This window comes from Agelaius tricolor, unplaced genomic scaffold (genome assembly GCF_023055355.1).
Source record: "Agelaius tricolor isolate 1412-34295 unplaced genomic scaffold, bAgeTri1.0.p SCAF_9, whole genome shotgun sequence".
Classification (NCBI taxonomy): Eukaryota; Metazoa; Chordata; class Aves; order Passeriformes; family Icteridae; genus Agelaius; species Agelaius tricolor.
The window spans coordinates 21729482-21753627 of record NW_027269269.1 but is presented as its reverse complement, the minus strand read 5'-3'; the positions used below and the strand labels follow the sequence as shown (position 1 = coordinate 21753627).

At 48.1% G+C, this 24146-nt stretch overlaps 1 protein-coding gene across 10 annotated transcripts; it reads right to left on the bottom strand.

The window, feature by feature from the left end:
• Window positions 1-413: 413 nt before the first annotated feature.
• Window positions 414-22667, bottom strand: ZNF384 (zinc finger protein 384). Of its 10 annotated transcripts, none has more exons than XM_071433167.1 (12): window positions 22482-22615; window positions 22102-22150; window positions 21321-21552; window positions 21002-21191; window positions 18310-18380; window positions 17930-18170; window positions 17271-17592; window positions 4986-5210; window positions 4154-4336; window positions 3290-3368; window positions 2294-2452; window positions 414-2133 (listed from the first exon to the last, which is right to left on the bottom strand). In XM_071433167.1, exons 5-12 carry the CDS (start codon window positions 18373-18375, stop codon window positions 1858-1860), a joined length of 1551 nt encoding a protein of 516 aa, XP_071289268.1. In that variant the 5' UTR covers window positions 18376-18380; window positions 21002-21191; window positions 21321-21552; window positions 22102-22150; window positions 22482-22615; the 3' UTR covers window positions 414-1857. The 10 variants fall into 10 exon arrangements, with proteins under 10 accessions (XP_071289268.1, XP_071289263.1, XP_071289271.1 ...); XM_071433162.1 differs by having other exon boundaries at window positions 18310-18376; XM_071433170.1 differs by lacking the exon at window positions 4154-4336 and having other exon boundaries at window positions 18310-18376.
• Between the last annotated feature and the right edge of the window lie 1479 nt (window positions 22668-24146).

Genomic DNA, 24146 nt, shown 5'->3' with positions numbered 1-24146 from the left:
TCCCTGCCCACACGGCCCCTCCAGAGTCAGGGCAGCCAGAGGCTCCTGCAGGGCTCAGCTGCAGGGGGAAGGAACACACGTCACAGGGGCAGGCTGCTCGCAGCAGCACCTTCAAGGAGCCTTTTACACCAATTTATTTCTATACAGGGTAGTTAAAAAAAATAAAATAGAAGCCCCTATTGGTTGTTCATACAGAAGTCTGGGATTCTATAGGCTTTGGGTGAGTGACTGATTTAAAAACCCAACAACACATGCTTTTTCCCTTGCCTTCTCATTCTCTTCCAAGTCAGCCTCCATGATCCAAAGAAACTAATAAGTAACACACAAGACTAGCAGTCATGTGGACCAATTAAAAAAAAAAAAAAAGAGGAAGGAGAATTGAAGACGAAGAGAAAGGGAAAAACAAACGAAGATTGAAAATAAAAATTCGCCAGGATAATGCGTTTTATAAACACAGAGATAGAAACAGTTACAGCAAGGACAGAGCGGGCCAGGGGTGGGGAATAGATATTTATATATATATATATATATAAATTCAAGGGGCCTTCAGTTTATTCTTGTTGGCTCCCCCTTCTCATTAGATTGGTCTCTCTGTGGGGATCTTCATCCCCTTCTCTCCACTGTCCACCTTTTGGGGATTCTCTCCCATGACTAGGGTCCAGAAGAGGCCACCACTGCCATGTGAGTCCAGCCCGTCTTGGCAAGAGGGAGCCTGGGAGAGCACTCTGGCAAGAGATGAGCAGGAGAAGCTAGCCTTTCCCTGCTTCCTGCCAGCCCCTTGAAAAGATTGGTCTATTCCTCCTCCTCCTCCTCCTCTTTCCCTTTGGGAAACTGGGGGCAGGACAGGTATGTGAGTGTCAGAACTGCTGTCATTCCGCCTTTCAGGAAAGGAAGTAGAGAGAAGGGTGATGATTATTTTGGCAGTCTCTTACCCTCCCTCCAGGTGCTTTTTGGTTTGTTGTTGATGCCTGCAGGCTTTTCTGAGGAGGGGAAAAGCAGGAGGGAGAGGAGGAGGAGTACAAGCTGCTAGGATATCATCCACAACAGGCAGGAAGGGCAATGAGCAGGAACCCACATTCCTACGGGGCCATTGTGCTGCTCAGACAGCTGTGAGAGAGAGGCAGCAGCCAGTTCAGACAGACTCCTCTCTACTGCTCTCCACTAGGGGAGGAGAAAGAATGCAATACTCCACAGCCCTTAGGCAGTGTAGGCACCTGTCCATCCCAGAGAACATGCCTCACCTCTCCCCCCTCCACTGGTCTCACCTTCCACTGGGGAGAAGGTTTCTCCCATCCAGTCCTTGGGGCAGGACGAGCGACCCCTCCTCCCTTTCACAAGCAGGAGAGACAGGAATGGATATTTCTCTCTTAGACACTCAAGGCAATCCTCAAAGAACCCCATCCAGCTGTGAACCATGCCACATTCTTCTGTGGCCTGCTAAAAACACGTGTCCAAACCCCCGTATATACAAGGGCCATCTCTCCATCCCATCCACCACGCGTGTCACAACACGCAACCCCGCTTCGTACGCATCCTACAGTGAGAGAGAAGGCAAAACAGGGGCCTTTCTTTGGGTTTCAAAGGAGGGGCTCTTGCATGAGGAAGTGATCCCAGCACAGGAAAGGGGCTCTTGCACAAGGAAGCATCCTCCTACCAGGCAGGCTGTTGCACAGAAGGAGCACCCCCTTGAGACAGGCTGTTGTGCAAGGGGCTGCCATGAACAGGGTTACACAGCCAGAAGAGGCTGCTGCAGGAGGAGAGGCCGGAAACTGTTGCACGAGGAGGGCCGCTGCACAAGCGGTGCCCCTGGCACAGGCTATGCACAAGAGGCGTTCTGCTCCCTGGGTTGAGGTCTCTCTAGGAGCTGGAGAGGTGCTCCACTTGGATGGCGCTGGTGCTGACAGTGAGGCAGATGTCCTTGTGATGCTCTGAAGTCTTGTAAGGAGTCAGGTCAAAGGAGCACTGGGGGGGAGGGTTGGGTTGGTTAGTGTCTCCAGAAGGGCCCCCTGCTGCCCCCCCGCCCTGCGGCTGGAAGTGCTGCTGCTGCTGCGAGGCCTGGGCTTGTGCCTGAACCACCTGCTGCTGTGGGTCAGGGATGTTGTGTTTCCGCATGTGCTTCATCAGGTACGTCTCCTGCAACGGGAGGGAGCGCGTCAGAGGAGGGAACGATGCTCCAAGAGCCAAAGCCAATAAGGAGGGACACAGCAACTCAGGGGACTGCTCCCATTGGATCTACAGAAGCTGCTCCTGGGAAGCTGACCGCTTCTGTAGCCCCAGGGCAGCAAGCACTCACCGAGGTGTAGGCCCGGCTGCAGATGGAGCAGGTGTAGACCTTGGCGTGTTTCACCGTGTGCGTAGCCAGGTGCACCTCCAGCGAGGCAGCATCCGTGTACGCACGGTGGCAGTTGTGGCACTTGAAAGGTTTGTCTTTGTTGTGCTGCCGTCTGTGGGACTGGGGGGTGGCAGCAGCAGGTAGGAAAGAGAAAGCAAGCATGAGGAAGGAAGCAAGTATTAGTACTGGAGATGGCTTCACCTCAAACACCCCGTTACAGCCAGGCCCCAAGCTCCCGGCTGCTCAGGAAGGTAAACCTGGCTCCTAGCATAGGGACAGAACTTGTCCCTCCAGCCCACCACACCCTCCCCACACACGCCCTTCCCTCTCATGCATACTAGGCATTTGAAGAGCAGAGACTCTTAATGCTTCACAACCCCCATATTCCCAGTTTCCATGCAACTCTCAGTCTTTTCCTGGTCTCTCCTTTTCTGCCCCTCTATACATCTGCTCCCTGCATCTAATACCTTCAGGGCAGGATTGGCTTTAACTGCTTGCAGGTGTTTACGGCTCTTTGCTCTTTGGCACACTCTACAGTCCCCCTCCTCCAGGGTACTGCAACAGGACACACCACCTCTGCTTCCTATATCCCTACCCTTACACCCTCCATTTCATTGTAAAACAAACAAAAAACCCACCCAGATACCCAGACTTTATTGGGTGTAACATTTCACAAAAGTCTTGCCCCAGCTAAGTTAGAAAACTGCAAAACAGATGGGGGGAACTTCACTAAGGTCTCACCGCTTTCAAGTCAAGTTAATTTTTCAGGATGCAACCATTTATGTGACTTCTTTGGGCCACTAGTGCCACAAGTCAGGAATCTCTTCCCTGCCCAGGGCTTCAATAGCTTTCTGCATTCTTTTACTCTCCTCCCATCTGCCCCACTTCCTCCACCTCCTCTACAACTGGAACCCTTGCCAACCCCTGCCGGCAAGCAGGACACACCCAGCCCCTTACCTGCAAGTTGGAAAGCTGGGTGAAAGCCTTTTCACACCCAGGGTGAGCACATTTGTAGGGTCGGTCCCCGGTGTGGATACTGTTGAGGAGGAAGAGCACAAACAGGAGGCAGTGAGCAGGCAGACAGGGCAGACTGCCAGGGCCTGCTGCTGTGTGAAGGGGATGATGTTGCCTCCAGATGCTGTTCTAGCTGGACAAAGAGAGCTCTGCCCAGCTCCCATGTCCAGTTAGAAGTTGAAGACAGGCAATCAAGCAGATTTCAGAGTGACTAGGATTGAGGAGCAAGAGCTTAGGAACGCCTGGACAGCTCAGCATGTGAGCTACCTAAAAATGGGAAGGGGTCTGGAGGTCCAGGCTCCCTGCTCCAAACTCAGGAGTCCTAAATGACCAAAAGAAATCTGTTCTCTTCCTTCCACAGTACAAGAAAGCAGCTCTGTTCCTTCCAGGATAGACACACCAACACTTTTCCTTTTAAGTAACAGGCTGAGTTTACCTACAGTATTAACCTGTCCCTGTCCCCCTGCAATGCCAGGAGCAGCTTCCACACACTCAGTCCAACCCCCGTGGTGCCAGGCCGGGATCGCCTACAGCCAATGCCTCTCTCTCTATGGCTCTCTCTCTGTGCCGCCCGCGGTGCAAGACCAAGGATCCCCAGGGACAGCACGTGCCCACCTCAGCCCTGACGTGGTCAGTGTCTCCTGCGCAGCCTCCACTCCGTCCACTCAGGTGGCTCACCTCCTTCTGGGGGTGCAGCCGGCCGCATTCCCCGCCCGCCCCCCGCATGCTTGGCGCGCGTGCTCCAGAGGTGCATGCCGGCAGCGCGGGGGGACCAGGGCCAGGCCCCCAGCCTCCTCTGGCCCTTACCGTGTGTGCTGCTGCAGGTGGGAGAGCTGGCGGAAGGCCTTCTGGCAGTAGCGGCAGGTGTAGGGCTTGGCCCCCGAGTGGATGCGGAGGTGCTGGGCCAGGTAGGATGTGTTGGCGAAGCTCTTGGAGCAGTGAGGACACTTGTGCGGCTTGACAATCGCCGTGTGGAGCTTGGAGTGGATCCTGCCGAAGAGGAGGAGGAGCAGCAGCAGTTGGACATGACCGCCATCTGGCTAGTGCTGATGGAATGAGGGCACAAAGGGGGTGGGACAGCACCACGCTATCTGCTACGTGAAGGAACTCCGACCACAGCATGAGCTCTCTTGGTCTCAAACTGTGCTCCCCTTGGATTCAAGAGACCATGGTCTGTCTGCACCGGGGGAGGATCCAGAGAGAGCAACTATAGAGCTTCGACTGAGGGGCATTGGCAGAGCTGTGTGTGGGAAGCCTGTGGCTGAAACAGCAGGGGGGGCTGCAAGCCTGGACTTGAGATGTTTGGCAGAACTATGCTGGGGTGACAGGGAACAGTCCTCCTATGCCCGCTCTACTCTCACACTGGCACAACCAGCCCTGGCTCCTGTCAGAAAGCGTCACTCTGCTGCCGGCGCCTCTCCGGCGGAGCAGCGCTAACCTGAGCGCGCCCAGCCCCTCACAGCCGGGCACCAGGCTCACGCATCCGGTACCGCTACCGCCGCTCTGCCGCGCGCACGACCTGAGCAGCCTGCCACAACCAGCCAGGTCTGCCCAGGCAGCCGCCCACGGAGGTGCTCACAGCATGCTGGGATGACGGCAACATGCAGTGCAGAGGGCCCCAGCCTCCTCCGGCCCTTACCGTGTGTGCTGCTGCAGGTGGGAGAGCTGGCGGAAGGCCTTCTGGCAGTAGCTGCACGTGTAGGGCTTGGCCCCTGAGTGGATACGAATGTGCTGGGCCAGGTAGGAGCTGTTGGCGAAGCTCTTGGAGCAGTGAGGACACTTGTGTGGCTTTGTCTCCGTATGGGACTTGGAGTGGATCTGCATCTCCGACTTGGAGTAGAAGGTCAGCGAACACATCCGGCACCTGGGACCGGGACGAGGGGAAGAGACAGGGTCACACGGGGATAAGCCCCAATATGGATCAACTCTAACCGGATGGGATCTTCCACACTGAGTGAAGTAGGGGCATTTTCCCACTATGTGGTACTGGGGAGGTTTCACCTGGGACACTGCTTGGCTATGAGTGGTTCAGTCCCAGGGGAACAAATTTAAGCTGGGAACTGGTGTAACAGAACAAATACTTCACAGCCAGACAAGTGAAGGTGTTGGAAGAAACCAACTGGCTTGCAAGAGAGGTGGGGCAGCACTCTGAAAATTTTCCAACAGCAATCCTAAGGGGATAGGAATAATTCCCAGACAAAACCCCCACTTTGTTAATCTATGATTTATTTCAGTCAAAAAAAAACTTGGAAAACCTGGAAATCCCAGGTTATAGCTTGTATTAGAAGTTAATTCCATGTGCTGTGAAGTCTGTGAGAGCAGAAATGGCCAAATCCACTTAACTCTGCTCCCATTTCTGGAGAAGATGCTCAAATATTTAGGATACAAAATGCTGAGAATAACAGCAGTGCTGCTTTCCTAGTGGGTCTCGCAAAGATGCTCTGGATATCAAATGTGGTATTTCATTGGTCTAGTGGGCTTTCATCATTTCAGTCTTACTGATGTGATGCAAAATGTTTTGTCTGGGCGTTTGGATCCATCTGTTCCCATAACGATCAGAAATGTATTTGTTAACACACAGACTCTCTGAACAAGAAGAAGCAGTTGGCATCGCTCTGCTACGGATGCTGCTGTTAAAAACTGTTCCTCCACTACAACACCAGGCTGTTAAGAGAAGCTCGTACTGTTTTACAGTTCAAGATGGTAAAAGCTTTTGTGGTTGTTAATTTGACAGAGAGATAGAAGCTGCATCCAAGTTCTTTCTTCCATTTCTTCCCCACCCCTGCTGTGTGTCAAACAAGGGGCAGAGTAAAGGTTTATCTGAATTTAGGTTTTTCATTTACATTAAAGACAAAATAGAATCTCCACATGTAACTTCCAGGGTCACATATGAGAGAAGACATGCCAGCCAGAGGAAGGCTGGTTAACATGAATTCAACGTTCACAGTGGTTTTGTCTGGGAATTTCTTGAGTTTTATAGTATTTACAAAACTGCTCAGCAACAAAAGTCTCTGCAGGTATTACAAGCCACAGAGCTGATCCTGCTCTTCCCCATATCCATCTCCTCTCAGGAGGATACTTCATTACATCTACTGTTGTGACTCTGTTGGAGCCAGAAGCTTTATGATGTGTGCAGTCTGATTAGGGTATGTCATGTAAGCAGTATTTATCCAGCACCTACCTTCACTTCCACAGGCCCTTCTGAGCCACAGCTTGATTCCCAGCCATTTAGCTGGAAGCCATGCCTCCCTCGCAAGCACTCTAACACACACCTGTCATAACATTTCCCTCCTCTCCACCTTTGCTCTTTTACATTCATTATCATCTCTTAACAGTTGTTCCCACGTGTCCTACCTTCATCTTTCTCTTAATCCATTTTAATTGCAAGCCCTAACAGAACATGCAAACTAAGTACACATCCTTACACAAATCCCTCCTCAATACACACACACGCCCCAATCCCTGCTGGAATCAACAAAGAGAAGCAATTTGATTGTTTATCCCTACATCAACTAAAGATATAAGGAATAAAAAGGTACATCAGCATCATCTTTTTTTAAAAAAAGTAGCTCTTGGTTTATAAACCAAACAATCTCAAGTTGCACAGTTTGTTCCAGACTTCCTGGAATGCTAGACTTGAATAGAGCATATATATTCTGCATTAATCAAGTCATACTTACATGATGAGGACTGTGGGACTGTGTACCCTTGAAACGTTAGAAATAACTCTGAGGTGAACACTGAACTGAAAAATACATTTGAGTTGCGAAGTCCAGTTCCCTGCTACCGCAAGCAATTACAGCATAATCCCATGCTTGACTTTTAGCAAGCTCCTTCTCAGCAGATGCTGACTTCCATTACTCTCAATTGAATCCCGTTCCACAGCATTGGCCCTCTGATAAGGAACCATTCAATTGAGAACAAGCTCCCAGTGGGATGCTGTGCTAACATGGCTCACCAAAACAAAGGGGAATAGCAGGTATCCTTTTTGTATACAGGAGGGGAATGACTGTTCTTGCCAACAGCATGTCTAATTCTGTAGTCAATGTCCTCAACAATTATTGAAAAACCCACACAGGCTCAGCAAACTTAAAGAATGATGGCATGTGGAAAATTGGCTTTGCAGGAAAGATTCACTGACTCCAGTTGATCTAGGTTTGGAGTAAAGCTTAAAAGATAACTTGGTCAACAGCCAAATAAATCTACGAAGGGAGAAAAATATCAATTACTAGGGGCTTATTTTATGAACAAGTCAGATATAACGAGGAACAACAACTGACATGAGAAGTGGAAAAAAGAGGAAACAGGCCTTCTCCAGCCATGAGAATAATGCATCTTTGGAACAAGGCTTGGAGGCTACAATATGGTCTCAATCACTTGGCCCCTAAAATCAGAATCCAGATACCTTTCTGAGAGAAATACTCTTCTAAGGGTTCTGCTCTAGTTAAAAGAGAATGCTGGGCACTAATCTTTTCTGTGCTGTACACGGGACTCTATATTTTAAAGAGTCTATTCTGCTCTGAAAAATTAATGAACTTTACCGTGCCATCAAGTGCAAGTAGTCCCATGCATTAAATCTATAGTGCCATAAAGCCATCAACTTTATCTTCCATAAGTCCTGTGCACCCTTTCCTTTACTTATTTGCTTTGCCAGGTATCTGCCTTCAGGTCAGAAATTCTCTAAAATAAACTTTAATGAAGAGAAACAGACTGCATGTCCTTTTCTATTTTCAAACTAAAATTATAAAGAAGTTTTCAAAATATCAGTGGCACTTGCATGACAATGATAAACCTGATTATTAGCCAAAACAGGCCTCAACAACAATAACAGAACCCCCCCAAAACTTTACCCTCCCCAAAACCCCCAAAATCAAAACAAAACCCTCAAATGAACAAACCAACCAATGCCTGTTGTCTGAATTTAGCAGCTATAGACATTCTGATATTGTTTTTCAAACAACATTTAGAATTAAAATCTTGCAAGAACTCATTTTCTAATCATCTAATTAGCATCAACCCTGAGAGAGCAAGAATGTTATGCAGCATTAACAAATTCATGAGCCTTATGAGTTAAAAAAAGCCCTGGAATATAACAGAAAGCTGCATTTCAGAATTTTATATTGTGTGGTATCAGGCTTTTTCATGGGAACAAATGATCCATTTAATTAAGGGCTTTGCATTCTGCTTCAGACAACATCAAATATTAAAGGGGAAGATGCAATCAGCCCTCTAGTGGGCAAATATGGATTAAAAAAAATGTTAAATCTATATGGATAATGAGAATATCCCATCTGACACTAGCAGCATTTCAGTGTTCTACTTCAGTGAAATTCTGGCTGGGGAGAGGAAAAATAGGGAGTGCTCCTTGCTAAGCATGAATGAAACACTATATGGAATAATTGATTTCTACCCCCCCTCTGTTTAATATCCATTTTTAATAGTCTCCCCACTGTGCTTCTAAACTACCCCTCCTTTGGCTGCATTCTTTCTGACAGCAAGAAACAGAAATGACTGCAGCATTCCCATTGATGGTGTGACACAACATCCCCTGCAGCTCCTTGTTATGGCTCTGAAAATTCAGACAGCCTTGGAGAAAATATCCTTAATAAAACAGAGGTTCATATCAACAGTTAAATTAGCACTCAGCCATATGCCAGAGATCAAAAGTAACCCCTTCCAATGTTTACAATGCTTTCTTTTTTTATAGGAAATAAAGACATTCAAAAAATGTTCATGTTACACAAAGACACTCTCAAAAATCATGAAATGCCAGCAAAAGGTGGATGTACAATTCTAATTCTACTCCCATATGAAAGTCACCACACTGAGTCATAAAGAAAATGATGCCTATAGCAACCAGACTACAACTCTGTGGCACACAGTGCTGTATATTTTTCCACTTTTCATGGAATGTTCCGCCTCATTCATCAGATGCTGTTAGGAGATAAAATGCCATCTGAAATACCAGCTCATAGTAAAATTTGCCCAACGTGGATTAACAGCCTTTTTCAATCAAGTGCTTAATTAATCAGTATCACAGTTGTGAAAACTATGTAAGCTTTATATGGCTCTGAGAATTCGAATTCCTAGTATCTACTGAGAGTGGTCTTACAAGCTAATTGAGTCCTTGCTCCTTCTCTTAGGCTACATATACAAGTCAGACCATCAGTAAAACTAAAAATCAAACCAGGATAGTCTGAAGTTAGACTAGATGATAAGTTTAGGCTGTCAGAGTCAGCAGTTCATTTAAAAAGGAAGGAAATGTCCTGCCTTTGCAATGCAGAGTTAATGAAGTAACTAATGCAAGCATAGCACAATAATGGATGCACAGTTCATGATAAATGCTTGACCCTCACATTGCCCCATTTTTTAAGTGTTACTGTGAAACACAGTGAGAGAGACGTACCCACTAATTCCAAGTGGCCAAACTGATAGCTGTGACCTCTTATTAATATTTTGTAAGAGGAGGGGAAAGGAGACAAAACTAACATCCAAGATACACAGGTACACTTGGGCAACACCCAAATAAAGCCAGTGAGTACAAAGATGCCAAATGAAGGCATAGGAATTGTATCTCTGCTTCCACACTGGCACACCCAGCATCAGCTCCTATTCCCAAGCCAATGCTGTGCTTCCACGGCACAGTTTACACTACTGGAGTGTGTAACAAATCTATCAGCTATGCTCAGAGATCTTGGTCAACTTACTTCCACAGTCCTTCTGTCACCTGGTGGCTTGGTAAGGCTGCAGAAAAGCATACTCTCATATACTGGCAAGGCAAAGAACAGTTCAACATGCTCTCATAATATGGCACTTTCCCAGTTCCCAGATTTGAGGGCATTCCTGCATTTTGTCCATTTTTCCAAATGACCCTAAAAATACCTGACCCAGAATTTTGTGGTATTTCAGCATACTTCACAAATTCCCTGTGTTCTTTTAATGACTCAATCATTTATGCTTTCAACAGTTGCACCTTAAATGTTTTCTGTCGCAGTCTTGCATTGGGAGCTTTCATGATGTCACTTAATTCCTAAAAGTCTTTTCCACAGTCATTGCTTTCCAGGATACCATTCCTCCATATTCCTTATCTTTAGACCAGAGACATTCAATAGTCCAACAAAACACTTCTGTCTGATAATGTTTGCCATTGCGTCCAAACATCTGGACCTCAGTCCCTGGCTGCTGGAGACATCATGCTGTCCCAAAAGGCTAAGTCTTCCATGGGACTGTATTAAAATATATTTTGTCTGAACAATTAACAACCACATAAAGATCCCATTTCTTTACAGCTACCCACCAGCATTGTTTTTATCTTTAGATTATCAGCCGTGACTTTCTGTTAACCTCCAAATCATTGAACATAAGGCCTAAGACACTGTTCACCAATTTTTGAAATCAGTCACCATTAGCATAAAAGACCAACAAAACAATAAAACACAATAATGTGCTTCCCACTATAGTGATAACATGCAACAGCTAAAATTAAAAGAATACAAAAGGCCCATTAAAAAGCACTAGGAAATTTGGAAACATCAGGATTAAGGTCAGCCATGTCACCATAATTTGGCTCTGCAATGCAGGTGCGTTCTGATACAGCTTTATTGACTGTTTCCACAGAACTGCACTCTTATTATGTTGCACAGACAGATACTGAACAAGCAAGCATTCAGCTTTTTATATCACCACTCTGGACAGCCTTAAGCCTCATCCAATTCCAACATGCAATTCCAACCTCGTGAAGCAGATCACTCATCTCCTGTACCCACCACAGAAATATCAGTGCTCCATAAGTACTCATCTATCTCCACAATGTCCCTGGTTTATGTTTTGTAAGGGAAGGGAATCACAAAAGACCCAGTGAAACCCAGTAAGAGACATACCTACTAATTCCAAGTGGCCAAACTGATATCTGTGACCTGTTTTTTTCCTTTAAAGGAAAATTCCTATTACATACATTCATATCACTGCTCCTATAGATTTCTGTGCTACTCCAGTGAGCTGCAACACTTCTGCAAAGCAGAACAGGGTCTGACCTATAACAGAGGAGTGTTCAATGATACTTGAGACTATGGTTTTGGGAACACCCAATGTCAATTATTTCAGGGTAACTCTCTATGGTCATTTGTAGCCTGAGACAAATGCAAATCCACTGAAGATTCAACCTAACTCATACTTGCACACACTTCAAGGCAAGATTATCTGTAAGGCTGCAGGATACCACAGCAATCTGTGGCAGAGGAAAGTGTAATCAACAGTTCTTCATACTAGCAAATGCCTTCCCCAGATCATCCCCCTCAATTCCACAATCCCATGTCAATGCATTTTATTTTCTTTTCAGAGAATATTCCTTTCAGGTTGAGCAAACATGCAGGTCTCTGACAGGCTATCATGCACCAATAACTAATCAAGGATGGTATCAAAGCGCATTGACTCAATAGGGCCAAATTAAGGTGTAATCAGATAAGAGGGACAAAATACAGTTTTAAAGTTCCCTCTCTCCCAAGCTGAAACTGTGACTGTCCTCCTCATTCCCTTGCACACACTCATCCATTGACAAGTAAGATGCCAAAATTAGAATTTGTGACTGCAGAACTTCTCCTGTCAATTCCTTCTGTTCGGCACTATGAGGAACTGCCAAGGGAAACCACATGCATGCACACACTCACAGTTACATCTCAGCAGAAGGGAGAGAACTTACCATAACACAGAGTTTTACCTCATTATACTCTCAGGCATGTGGCCAGTCAAATTGTCATTTTCTAAGCTCCAAGCACTGCATTTATATACAAAGCAAGGATTATGTGTACAAACTGCATGTGCGTATGTAAATGTGCATGTGCAACAGTATTCCTTGGAGCTCTGAGATCATAAGACAATGCCAGCCAGTCTGGAAAAGGGGTAAGGATCTTAAAAATCAAGACGAGTCTCAAAAATATGCAGCTGAGGAAAGAAGAGAGACTCTCTTGGAGTCCTCTGCTGAGGGAAAGGCTAATAAGCTCACCCTTGATTAGACATCAGAGAATCCACACAGGAGAGAGCCGCTGGAAACCAGGCATCATTAGTTCCGCTGCTCACGGAACCACTTGTTAAAAAAAGCAAACAGAAATTCCAACGTGTGGCATCACACTGACACCCACGTTGGTCATCAGCAACCTTAAAATCCATTGCACAGACCTCTGCCACTGCAGCTAAGATGATAAATGACAGGAACAATACTTTCTCACCTTTTTCTAGCCTAAGAGGAAGATGAGGTTCTTTGCCAGAGGAGGTCACATTCTTATGCTGACATCAAAGCCATGGCAAAATTTAGAAACACTGGGTTTAATATTTCTAGGCTTTGGAGGGAATGTGGTCAACCTTTCTGCCTGACACTTCAAACTTAATTCCCCTTTTGCCCTTAGCCTTCCAGCCCAGAACAATCCCCTCTCCTGCACCAAGGCCCAGACCCAAGCTCTTTACCCACATGCCCCAGCCTCTTGATCCTCTACTGCAAGGGCACGTTGCTACTTCATTCCCACAGTTACCTAACACTTATCTCCTCTTGCTCGTGTTTCTGTTTGTCTGTCCACATCCCATACTCTTGTCCCTCTCTGTTCTGCAAGTTCTGGGTACCTCATTTACCAGCACCTAGCAGGTCTGGTTCCTTCCTCCACCCCTCAGTCTTGGCTGCTTATAGCTTATTCTTGTGCTAGCTCTCCCCTCTCTCCCTTGCAAAGAGGCTCCCCATCACATCCTCTGCTGCATTCCCTAGTTTTTAGGCTCTTGTCTTTTCTCTCCTCCTTTCTGATTCTCATCTCTACCCAGTTCCCAGATTTCCTCAGCAGAAACAGCTCCAGTCCCTGCCCATGCCTCATTCTCATCCCTACCACATTTGAACCAAGCAGTGTCTTCTCACACCTTGCTATTGTGTCCATCAGAGAGGGAGGTTACTGTCCACACTGGGCACTAGAGACCCCTTCTGAAGCAGAAGGAGGAGCAGCTGTGCCTGAAGGAAAAGCATGTTTGGCCCTTCAGTGCAACTCTAGAAGATGCTTAGAACTGCAGAAAGAGTAGATATATAGTCCAGCCTCACACAGAAACTGAGAGAAGTTAGGCTGTATTTGTCTCCTCTGTGGAGATGGACTGTCTGCTGAGTGCCTGGAGTGGTGCAAGCCTCAAGAAGCCTCAAAGAGAATATTTCCTTCACATATTTCCACCTGCAAACTATAAATCATCTCAGAGCATGCTTAACAGATTTTTTCCAAGCTTAAAACTGGCCAAATTCAACAATAAAAAAAGACATGTGTGACTTACTAAACTCATAGCCACCACATTACAAATTGATTCAAAACTATGGGAAGTTCACTAAACAGTAATGCTAAATCCAAACAGGCTTAAAACAAGACATGTCTGAGAAGATACCCACATGCTGTATTCAAACCACCATTGTGCTCTTCATTGTGTCATAATTTGCTCTCTAATGAGGGTCTCCATCCAGCTTCCTCACCTTCTGCAGCTCCGTTCACTAAGGATTCTGTACACTTTTGCACCTTGGACTCATCTCTGAATTTTCCTATGTCCCTCAGCTGCTTATTGTCTCCCAGCTTCCCTGCTGTGAAAGTAAGGAAAACCCAAAACCAGAAGTGGAGAAGACAGAGCTTGTTGATTACACTATGACATGAGGCCCTTCTCAAGCCAACAACCTTTCTGCTGGTATCTGAGGCTCCAGAGCACAGTCTGCAAAATATTCCAGATTATAAACTGGTATTCATCCTGGATTTTACTTAGTACCAGAGCCTAGCAGTGTCTATCCAGAGCTCTCTTCCTCTTACAAAGAAACTGCTTAGAGAACTGTCAAGACAAAGAGAATTGATGATCTGGCCCAGAGCAGCTGAATCACCTTATCAGTCTTGTCCACTGATCACATCACACCACAGACTTCTAAAAGTGCACAGGTACAGGCACCACACCAGGACTAAAAAACAATCCTACTGTATCCAGGACTTGTTTGCTACCTTTTCCTCAGCACTATTTAAAGCACTGGGAAGAAGCCATGTGCTCCACATTGCCATCATCTTTCTAGAAAGACTCTTGATGCTGATAGCATTTTCCAAAGAAAAAGCAAATTATACAAAGATGTCAGGGAAGGTTAACAAAGAGCTGACGATGAATCCAGACAAGACTGAAGTGACATTACTCATGAAAGAAAATGCTTCACAGGACTGAGTTAGATGCTGTCCCCTGCAGGAGCAAGCATTCTTCCAGCAGCACAATGCAAAGCACCAAGGACTCTACCAGAGGAATCCTAAGGACAGACGATTGCCATCATTAGCAAAAGCTTCACACCTTTTCTTACAAAAAAAACCCCCTAGTCATAGAGATTCTTCCACCACTTTCACAGCAGCCTACTAATTCACTTCTAGAGATGATACAGCAGGAAACAGTTGCTATTTGCTGGAGCAGGCATCTCTACGTTTAGTAGAGAATGGGATGAGCTGCAGTACATGTATCAAGGTTTATGCTCCAACACCTCCCACATCTGCCTGGCTGTGCTCCTCACTCAAGGCCTTACTCTGTCTTTATCACCACACTAGGAGTCAGAAATTACAAATATTAGCCACCTGCCCAGACACTCATGACAAGAGAGCTCACAGAGCTCAAAAACAAAGCTTAAAAAGAATAATTAAATTTGACAAAATAATCCCAAGATTTAGGAATTGGATATTAAAAAAAAACCAACAAAACACACTGATCGATGTAGTACAACTCCTTCCAGGAATCTGAGTACATTATTCTCAGTGTCTCATCATGGGAATCAGTGAAATCATACAAACGTAGTCATATGAATGCCAAAACCAAATCCTCCTCCAGCCTGAGAAAGAAGCAGGAGTAGAGGAACCTCACCCACAGTCTTAATTTAGCTAGCATATGTCTGCACACTGTAGTGACGGGAACTACTGAAATCATCCTCTAGAATACAGAAGGATCCCAGCATTCCTCAAAGTTTTAACTTGTGAGTCTATTCATATGCATATTATAGAGAAACGATTTTACTATGTTGCACAAAGGTCTTCTCTCCCACAGCTCCAAGAGAAGATAGTGCTTTCCTTGATTTTTCCAACAATCATTTTTAGTCCCAAACTTGCACATGGGATGCATCATCCAAGAGCAGATCTCAAGGAGGGCAGAAGTACTCCCTCCTGAAGCACCACTATTGGGGGTCTTCAATAAATCTCAATTTAGCTCTCTCACACCTAAGCACTGCTCAGAGGAAGGCCTACTTAGGGTGGGAGCTGGTGAAAGACATATCACACTCAGATTAAACATAAAGAAATCTTAAACATTAAGAAATTACATGTGCCCACATACATACTCATCTGTTTTTTCCCTGCAAAGGCTTTTTCATGAGCTGTTATGCAGACTATGTGTGTTCATAAAGTTTCTGCTGAGTCACTCCACCTGGTCTTGGGCATTTTTTTCCAAACTTACAAGTAAACAAGGAGCTATAATTAAAGCCCTGGTTCAGCTTTAATTCTAGTGTTCACTGCCAATTGTGTCCCCTGTAAATACATATTTAACAACCTAATTAGCAACCCAGACTGTAAGCAGCTTGAGTAGTGTGGATCTGTGGCTATGGCCCAAAATAAATGGTGGGATTACAAATAGCAAGCTACCTAACACTCCCACCCTTCCTCACCATACGCTGATTATATTTTCAAAGCGGAAGAACTGGGACATTGGCTAAGATAAAAAGGCTGATCCAAGCTCTGCTTTTGTACCCATTTAACTGTGTTAATTAAAAAAAAAAATGTAAACATTAAAAAAACGCTATAGTTAAAAGTGAAAAAATGCCTGGGGTGTGCACACAGATTTTATATAGATGCCTTCCCATTCCAAAAGCATAATTCCAGAAGGGTAACTAAATCTGAACCAAAACAAAGAACATCTAGGATGATAAAAGGAAAACTGTTTGATATGGGATCCTAGGCACATTATAGGCAAGTGAGAAGACCTAGGGACCATCTCCTATTTCTGTTTCAATTTGGCTACTACTTTGCCTCTTATTTATCTTAATCATTAACCAGAAACACCTATCACTGAATCACCCCAAAGTGCTCCTGCTTCCTGCCTAAGACAGACCATCACATTTACTGCCTACCACTTTCTCCTCTGTCTGGTTCCCACCTTTTCTAAAACACCCACACTGCTTATCCTCTGGTTCAAGTATTCCCTCCTACCTTATATCTCCCCTCCCCATCACTCATAAACTCAAGCCACATCCCTCCAAACTCAGAAACCCAACCTCAGGGCTCAGAACTCTCCTCCTTCTTATCTGACACACTTAGGGCTCAGAAACACCCTTAATATTTAATTCAGAATTACATTTTTTTCCTTGTTTTGTTTGGAGTGCTGCAATAGAAGGAGATCACATGGGGCAATACACACAGGAGCAGACACTACCACCACAGTTCACTTTCTGCTCTGTGTGTCTCCAGTTTGCAGTCTTTACACTGGAGAGACTGGAGCTCTAAGTGAGGAGCACCCAGCTATAGCAGGGCTCTCAGCTACACCAGAAGTGCTCCAGCTGCACCAGCCAGCACTGCACTCTGCAGTACACCAGCCATACTACCTGGCTGGGCCAGCAAGGATGTAGTTAAGTCTCCATAACATCCTGGTCATTAACTAACCTAGTAACATTAACAACTCTATATTCAGGAAATCAAAATTGTCCACTGAAAGGAAATCCTCAGTTTTGGGTCAACCCATCAGCTTGTAAATATTCCTGACCAGAAAGAAAAATCAACTCTTTCTGCAGCTCAAAGATTCTCTACTCAGGGACTCTCTAGGTAAGAGGCATAGATCTCTTCCTCCCCATGTAACCCTCTGAAGGGTTACACTCCCACCCCATGCAATGTTACAGTCAAGGTTTAACTCCACTCCCCACCTGTATGTCTTGCCATCCTTGTGCTGGTCCTCATCATCCTCGTTTGTCAGCACAAAGGGGTCGCTCATCTCTGGCAGCCCCGACTCCTGCAATCGTTTCTTCTTGCGGCCCCGGGGCGGTTTGGGGGCGACTCCCCCAGCCCCCGCACCTTCAGCGAGGGTGGTTGTCCCTTTCTTGGACAGGTCTGGCACCACCTGCAGGGCTGCCTGGGAGCCAGGGGGTAGCGCAGAGACAATCATGGGAGCTGAGATGGGAAAGGTCTGGGCAGAGGCGGCTGTGGTCACCAGAGAACCTGACGGGGAAGTTATCACCAGACCAGGACCTGCAAACAAAGGAAGGTGGAGGAAGTCAGTTATTACATCTCCAATTATGCCCAACCTCCTTATCCCACAGAAGCACCTACTTTTGACTACAACACAAACAGAAGGGTAGCTTCCCTTCCCACAGCATTCCCAGTCTCCCCTGCTGGAAGTCAAACTTCCAAAAAGAGGGTGGATGTATGGAGTGCCTAGAGATTCACAGTGAAACCACACCAAGGCAGTCCACACCATCAGTAAGACTAGGAATAATCTACAGGCCAGTAAGGATTCTCCAGGACCTCGTATTTCCCCATCCCACGGTCCCCTCTGTACACTGCTGAAGCCTTTGGAGTGCCCCACCTGCTGTCATGAGCCCAGCAGACTGCACTGGTACCACGGTGATGTTCTGAGTCACGGGGGCTTGGCTGTGTGGTGTCAGCTGCTCCGGCTTGGTGTCCGAGTCCATGGAGATCCCAGTGGGCAGCGCCACAGAGGTGGGCACTGTCAGCAGGGCAGGGTAGTGGGGGGGAGCCAGGCTGCAGCCCTTCTCTGTGGGCAATAGCTGCTCCTTCATCTTGTTAATGAACATGGTGTTCTCAATCTAAACGGGGGGAGGACAGGTCTTAGCATACCCTGGCACAGCTTTGCCCAGCATTTGGCTGAGCAAGAAATGCAACAGAAACACTCATTGTGCAACATGCATTGTAAACTCCTGAACATAACAGGCTGGGAGATCGTACCTGTCCCGAGACGGTGGGCACTGCTGGCCAGAAGTACGGAGAGGAGTTGAAATGAGATTCTTCCATCCTAGCTGGGCACAGGGGGAAGAAGAAGGGGGAAGGGAAGAGGAATGGAGGATAAGGAAGACAGACACACAAACACACACAAAAAAACCATTAAACTCAAAGAGACTCCAATATGGAACTGACTCAGTATAACGCTGTGACAGTTCCTTAATCTCCCCTGTCTTTCTTGAGCAATTTCTCCCCCCTTTTGAGCTATCTGCCCAAATTAAAAAATTATTTTCAGGGGAAAAAGGTGCTTGTTATTCCCATGGGCTTGGGTCCATCTGAAATGCCCCTTGCCCAGTAGTCCGCCATGCAAAACACAGGACTGACTAGAAACCCACATCCAAATTTTCCCAATTATCATCCACCCAAGTACATGGCATAAATGAAGTCTGTGCATGTGCAAGTAGGCAAATACAGATGAAAACTGTTTTTCACCATCACAGACGGTCTGACCCCACAGGCAGTGAAAATGCTGGACCTTGCCTGTCCCTCCACCCCAGCTCAACACTAAGCACCCAGATGCAGCAAAGGGACATTAGCATTATGTTACACAGGAAGAAAGACAGGCAGAGAGAGGGAAACAGACTTGCCCAAGATAACAGACAGCCACAGCAGACCAAGAAGTCAAACTCAGGGCTCCTAACTTCCTGCTGCTACCCCAGCCCCACTCTTGAAAGAAACACAGAAATATCATTCAATAATCCTGCTCTCCTCCAATGAGACTAAGCAGTAGGAAAAGAACCTGATTCCCCTGCTCCCGAGATACCCGATTTCCAAGCAAGATCATGTCATGGCTCTCCATTGCCCATTCTCTTCCCATCTTTGGGACAAAATTCTGTAGGAATCTGTCCCCAGCCAAGTGCCCACTGCTCCATCTCAACTCTCCCTGCATTCAGAGGACGAGTTAGACACCAAAAGAGAGTCTCCTGAGCACAGAGGTATAATCTCTTTGGGAACACCTGACTGAAGAAACACTTTCCTTTCTAATCCTTACATTCCTTTGTGTAATACCAGTAGCAGACAAAGTTTGTTACACTTCCAAAAACACTACTCAAAACCTAAAGAAATTAACAAAACAATATTTTCTGAAAACAGATACATCTATTCTGAAACAAATATGGCAAAAGTGGTAGGTAAAAACTATGCTCAGAATACATTTGGCAGAGAGCACAACCACTGTAGGTTTTTTATGCAGCTACCTGCAAACTGTCCTACTCATATTTCTGTTATGGTCTAATAATTGAAGAATATTGCTTCTGAAGGGTCTATCTCAGTCCTCAGGGGAGCTCAGAGGGATGCCCCCAGTAGCATGAAACACATTACAGAAGTATATCAAGACAGAATAAATACATGTGGAATTGCTGTGTGTGAGCCAAAATGCAAAGATAATTTTCCTCTATGTGGAGAAGCAGTATTTAAATGAACCAAATTACCCGATAATTTTGCTTTTATGAATTGCTCATGCAACAGCAAGGCCAAGTACTACTGCCTCACTCACTCACTGCAAATCAACCAATAAACACACTTAAGGATAAATTATTTACCTTACGTTGGTGGCATGCAGTCAGACTGCTCACTGCCTGACTGAATTACTCTGGATTTGCAACGCTGTGATTCAATCAGAGGCTGATGGGGCAAGACTCTTACCTTCCTTCCTCTGCTTTCTTTTCTGAGCCAAATTAATTATTAAGTACACTGCCCACAGCACAGCCCTTTGCATGTAACGCTTAATTACATGACTTTTTTCTTCCACAGGATGGGCACACAGGAGGAGATAACACATCCTTGGCAATTGAGCACCACCTGAATAAGAGTGGTATTTTGTTTGGAATTTCCAAGTTTGAGGTTTTTTGCTTGGTTTTTGTTTTGTTTTTAAAATAAATAAGCAGTTATTTGCTTAGCTTCCACATCAAAAACACCAAAGTGAACCTGACTGCCCAAAACCACAAAGTCTCATATAATAATAATAATAATCAGATGCATTTTCCGGAGAAACTTTGTAGTTGTCCAAGACTCCCTTGGATGCAACTGCAAACTTCAGGAGTTAAACAGAAAGATGCCAATTTAAGCAAAAAAAACTCACAACAGCTTTCTTATTTCAAGAGAACAAGTAATAAAAGGCAAGTCCATTTCCAGATTCCAAAATCCAGACTAGCAGAGGCCATGGCACGCAGTGGCTGCTTGTCTCCATCTTGTCTTGCACCAGAACTTCGGAGAGAATCTAACTTTTGTTTGCTCAGCTTACAGTGTGTGCAAGTCAAACACGGCTTTTACTGATCCTTCAAAGGATGGCTACAGTGATTTCATTAGACTCCCTCAGAATCCACCTCCCCATCCAAAAATCTCAATGCTTGGCCGTATTATCTACCAGGCCTCAAACTTCTGGCTTGAAAGGCTGAAGTGTGATGGAGTTATAAGAATGTGGAGGAAAAGGAGAAATGGTGTAAAAGTTGAAGCTTTCATGCAATTTCACTAGCAAGCCAGTCTTCCAAAGGCAGAAAACAAAGGTAAGATTCCTCCACCAACCTACTGGCCTAGTACCCAGAGCTGTCCCTCCCCTACCCCATTTTTAGGCTAAAAGGGTATTTTGAAAACATGCACCCCTATTGGCAGCCCCCACTGAGACGCTGCTCACACTTACTTTACCAGAACTCTGCTCGTAACCCTTCCAATTGCTCTATAACTACCAGACATGGGCTGGAGCTTCAACCCTGTACCACAGCACGTTCCCACTGCAGGGCCTTCATCATCCCAGCTTCCACAAACAGGCCAGAGATGGAACCTTCTTCCTATTCACCAGTCTAGTATCAGACAGATGTCAACGTACCCTCCTGATGTAAACCAAAAACACTTTCTGTGTACACACCACAAATGTACATACACCAAATAAACAACCGAGTGCACCAGAGAACTCACAAGGGACAAGGGATCTGGAGTTTAGATCTCACAGAATCACATACTTAACGTGCTGCATTTATACTTCTTGGCAGCTCAGCACTTTCATCATAAACAGACAGATAAAAGCACGTGCAAGTACACGGTGAGATACGGGCTGTGTTTCTGGAAGGCACAGTCAAGGTTGGATGTGCAGGCATTTATTCAGAGGTTGACTTTCAAAACAGGTTTCTTTATTCTCCAGATGCCTGGCTTTTATTTCCCATTCGGCACGGAGTTTGCAGTCAACAAAAGGCCCTGAGAGCAATGTTTGGGAACAATTTAGACTGTTGTTTTATGTCCGCCCAAGATCTTTGTTCAATGACAAGGAGCTTTTAGGCTTAATTGCTGCAAAATACTAAGGATGCGGAAAGCCACGCATGCTGTTACAAGAAAAGCAAAAATGCTTCCCTGGTAATCATAAACAAGAGAAAGTTCAAACGCTGTTACACCTTTAGAATAAGCGCATTTGAACACACATCAGGAATATTCCAAATGTACCGGACAAAGTCCTGGATCCCAAACCCGCAGACTACAGACACAACTTTGGTGCCGTTCCCCGACACTTGTGCAGCCTCCACCCCGACCGGGCGAGCCTCTGTTGGAACAGGTGCCTGGCAGCGGGCATACCCTGCGCCCCAGCTCCTTCCAGGCGCTCAATCCCTGCTCCCGCTCCCTGCAGCCCAAACGCCCTCCCGGCCCCAGCTCCGGGACCCGCGGCCCGTCCCATCTCCCATCTCCTCCCAGCCCGCGGCAGCCTCCGGCTGAGGGGCGGGGGTCACTCACGCAGCTCCGGGAGCTCCTTACCCCTCTCACTCTCCCTCCTCTTGCATTTCTCCTCCTTCCAGGGCCGGCTCTGCAAATAAACCGCCTGGGTTACCGGGGCGCCCGGGGCCCCGCATGGCAGCGGCCGGCGCTCCGCGGGGCCCGCGGGCCGGGGCACCCCGGCCATAGCGGGGCAGGCGCTCCCCGTGGGGTCCGGACGCGCCTCCCCCCGCGGCGGCCGAGGGCGGGGCCGGCCCGGAGCGCAGCTCCCCCGTGGCGGAGCCCCCGACGCCGGGACAGACGGGCGGGCGGACAGACAGACAGACAGCCCGCCCTCCTCCATTTCCGCTTCCAGATCGCCCCGGCCCCGGAAGTCCCGCTGCCCGGCCCCCCGCCTGCGGTCCCGCCGCCCCGCACATTACCGGGCTCCCCCCCAGCGGCGGCCCCGGCCCGGCTCCGGCGGCGGCGGCCTCCTCACCGGAAAGACAGCGGGGAGGAGCTTCCGGGTCAGGGGGCGGGCCGCGTCTCGGCGCTTCCGGGTCGCCGAGAGGAGCGGAACAGCGTCATCAGCGGTTTCGCTTGAAAACGGGGCGGCGGAGCGGCGGCGGCGGTCCGGGGGAGGCTGCCCGGGCTGGGGGCGCCGGTGTGGTGGCCGCGGCCGGAGCGGGGATCGGGCGCGCGCGCTTACCGGAAGCGCGGAGAGCGCCGGCGCGCGGGGCAGCCCAGGCTGGCGGAAGGGCGGAAGTGCCTGTGGCGGGCGGGGGGCGGGCGGGCGCGCGGCGTCCCCGAGCCCGGCCGGCAGGGCCGCTTCCGGCCTCGCGGCGTCACGTGATGCGGGCGAGCGAAGGGGGGGAGAGGCGGTCGCCCTCATGAATATTCATGAGCCACCGTGAATGGGTAATTCGGCCGCCGCCGCTGCCTCTGGCTCGGCGCGGGATGGGGCTGCTCCAGAGGAGTTTTCCCGAGCGCTGTGCCTGCCAGCGCCTGGGACGGTCCCGGCCCGCCACGATGATCCAGGGGAGTTGTCTCAAAGTTTGGCTGCCAGCGCCTGGGATGGTCCCAGCCCGCGCTGGCTCGAGCTTTTCCTGGCACGCTGCTAAACGTGTTTGTCTTGCTGAGCCAACAGAAAGGACTTCCCGCCAGCTGGCCTTGTGCCAGAATGGGCAAACCGGACCATCTCACTGCCTGCCGGGAGCAGGAGGGCAGGGCCGGGCGCGGAGGGCAGCAGGGTAACCCTGTCCCGCGGCTCCGTGTGACCTTCCCCAGACACCGATTGTCCTTGCGTGTGTAACCGTGCGCACCTGACCCCGGCGGGGGCTGCAGCTCACCCTCGTTCCAGTTCTGAGCACTCCCTCACAGCCTCAGCCCACCCAAGCTCCGTCTGGCAGCCTCCCGCTGCCTCCCGTGCGCTGGCGCTGCCGCGCTGCGGGAGGAGCAGTGGGCGCTCGGTGCCCCGAGCCTGGGGCACGGCCCGGCTGCTGCTGCGGGACACAGCTCGGAGCCGCTCCGGCACTCCGCTATCCCGGCCGGCTGGGCGGCCCCACAGCGCACTGCAGACACCCCAGCAAATCACCGAGCCGCGCTGGTGCTGCTCTGCTCCGCTCCGGACACTCGAGGATAAGACAGGCTTCGCTCCGCTACTCTGGCGCTGGGCCCACCTCCAGGTCAGGCTGGGTTACCTCCCTCACCTGTGGGGCTGCGCCTTTGGCTGAGCTGCTTCCAGTGCTCTGACTTGACAGAAACCTCCGGTTTTAATTGTTGCGTGAGTTTTCTGCCAGCTTGGCATGCTGGAACAGCTTTTCCGAGCCAGCATGAGTAAGAGGGTGGGACCAGGGAGAGCACAAGCACAGCAGCCAGCGGTTAGATCTGTTCGGGCGATCGTGGAACCGCAGCATCCGGCGCAGGGGCACAGGGAAACCTGCCCGCGGCTCCGGCCACAGCGCCTGCCCGTCCCCAGAACCTGCTGGGCTCTCGGTCATCGCAGGCGGCACCAAACTTCCCACCGGGAGGAGTCAGGGTTAGCTCTGCGTTCTTCAGCAGGAGTCACGCGAAGGCAATTGTTGATTTATTTAAATAAAAGGAGTTGG

Excerpts from the sequence above, each read along its gene's own strand:
- ZNF384 (XM_071433162.1), bottom strand. The coding sequence starts at position 21,054 with ATGTCTGGTAGTTATAGAGCAATTGGAAGGGTTACGAGCAGAGTTCTG. Across the intron at positions 17,593-17,929 it reads TGCTGGGCTCATGACAGCAG|GTCCTGGTCTGGTGATAACT; the intron begins GTGGGGCACTCC and ends CTTTGTTTGCAG. Across the intron at positions 2,453-3,289 it reads CCCAGCTTTCCAACTTGCAG|TCCCACAGACGGCAGCACAA; the intron begins GTAAGGGGCTGG and ends GCCACCCCCCAG.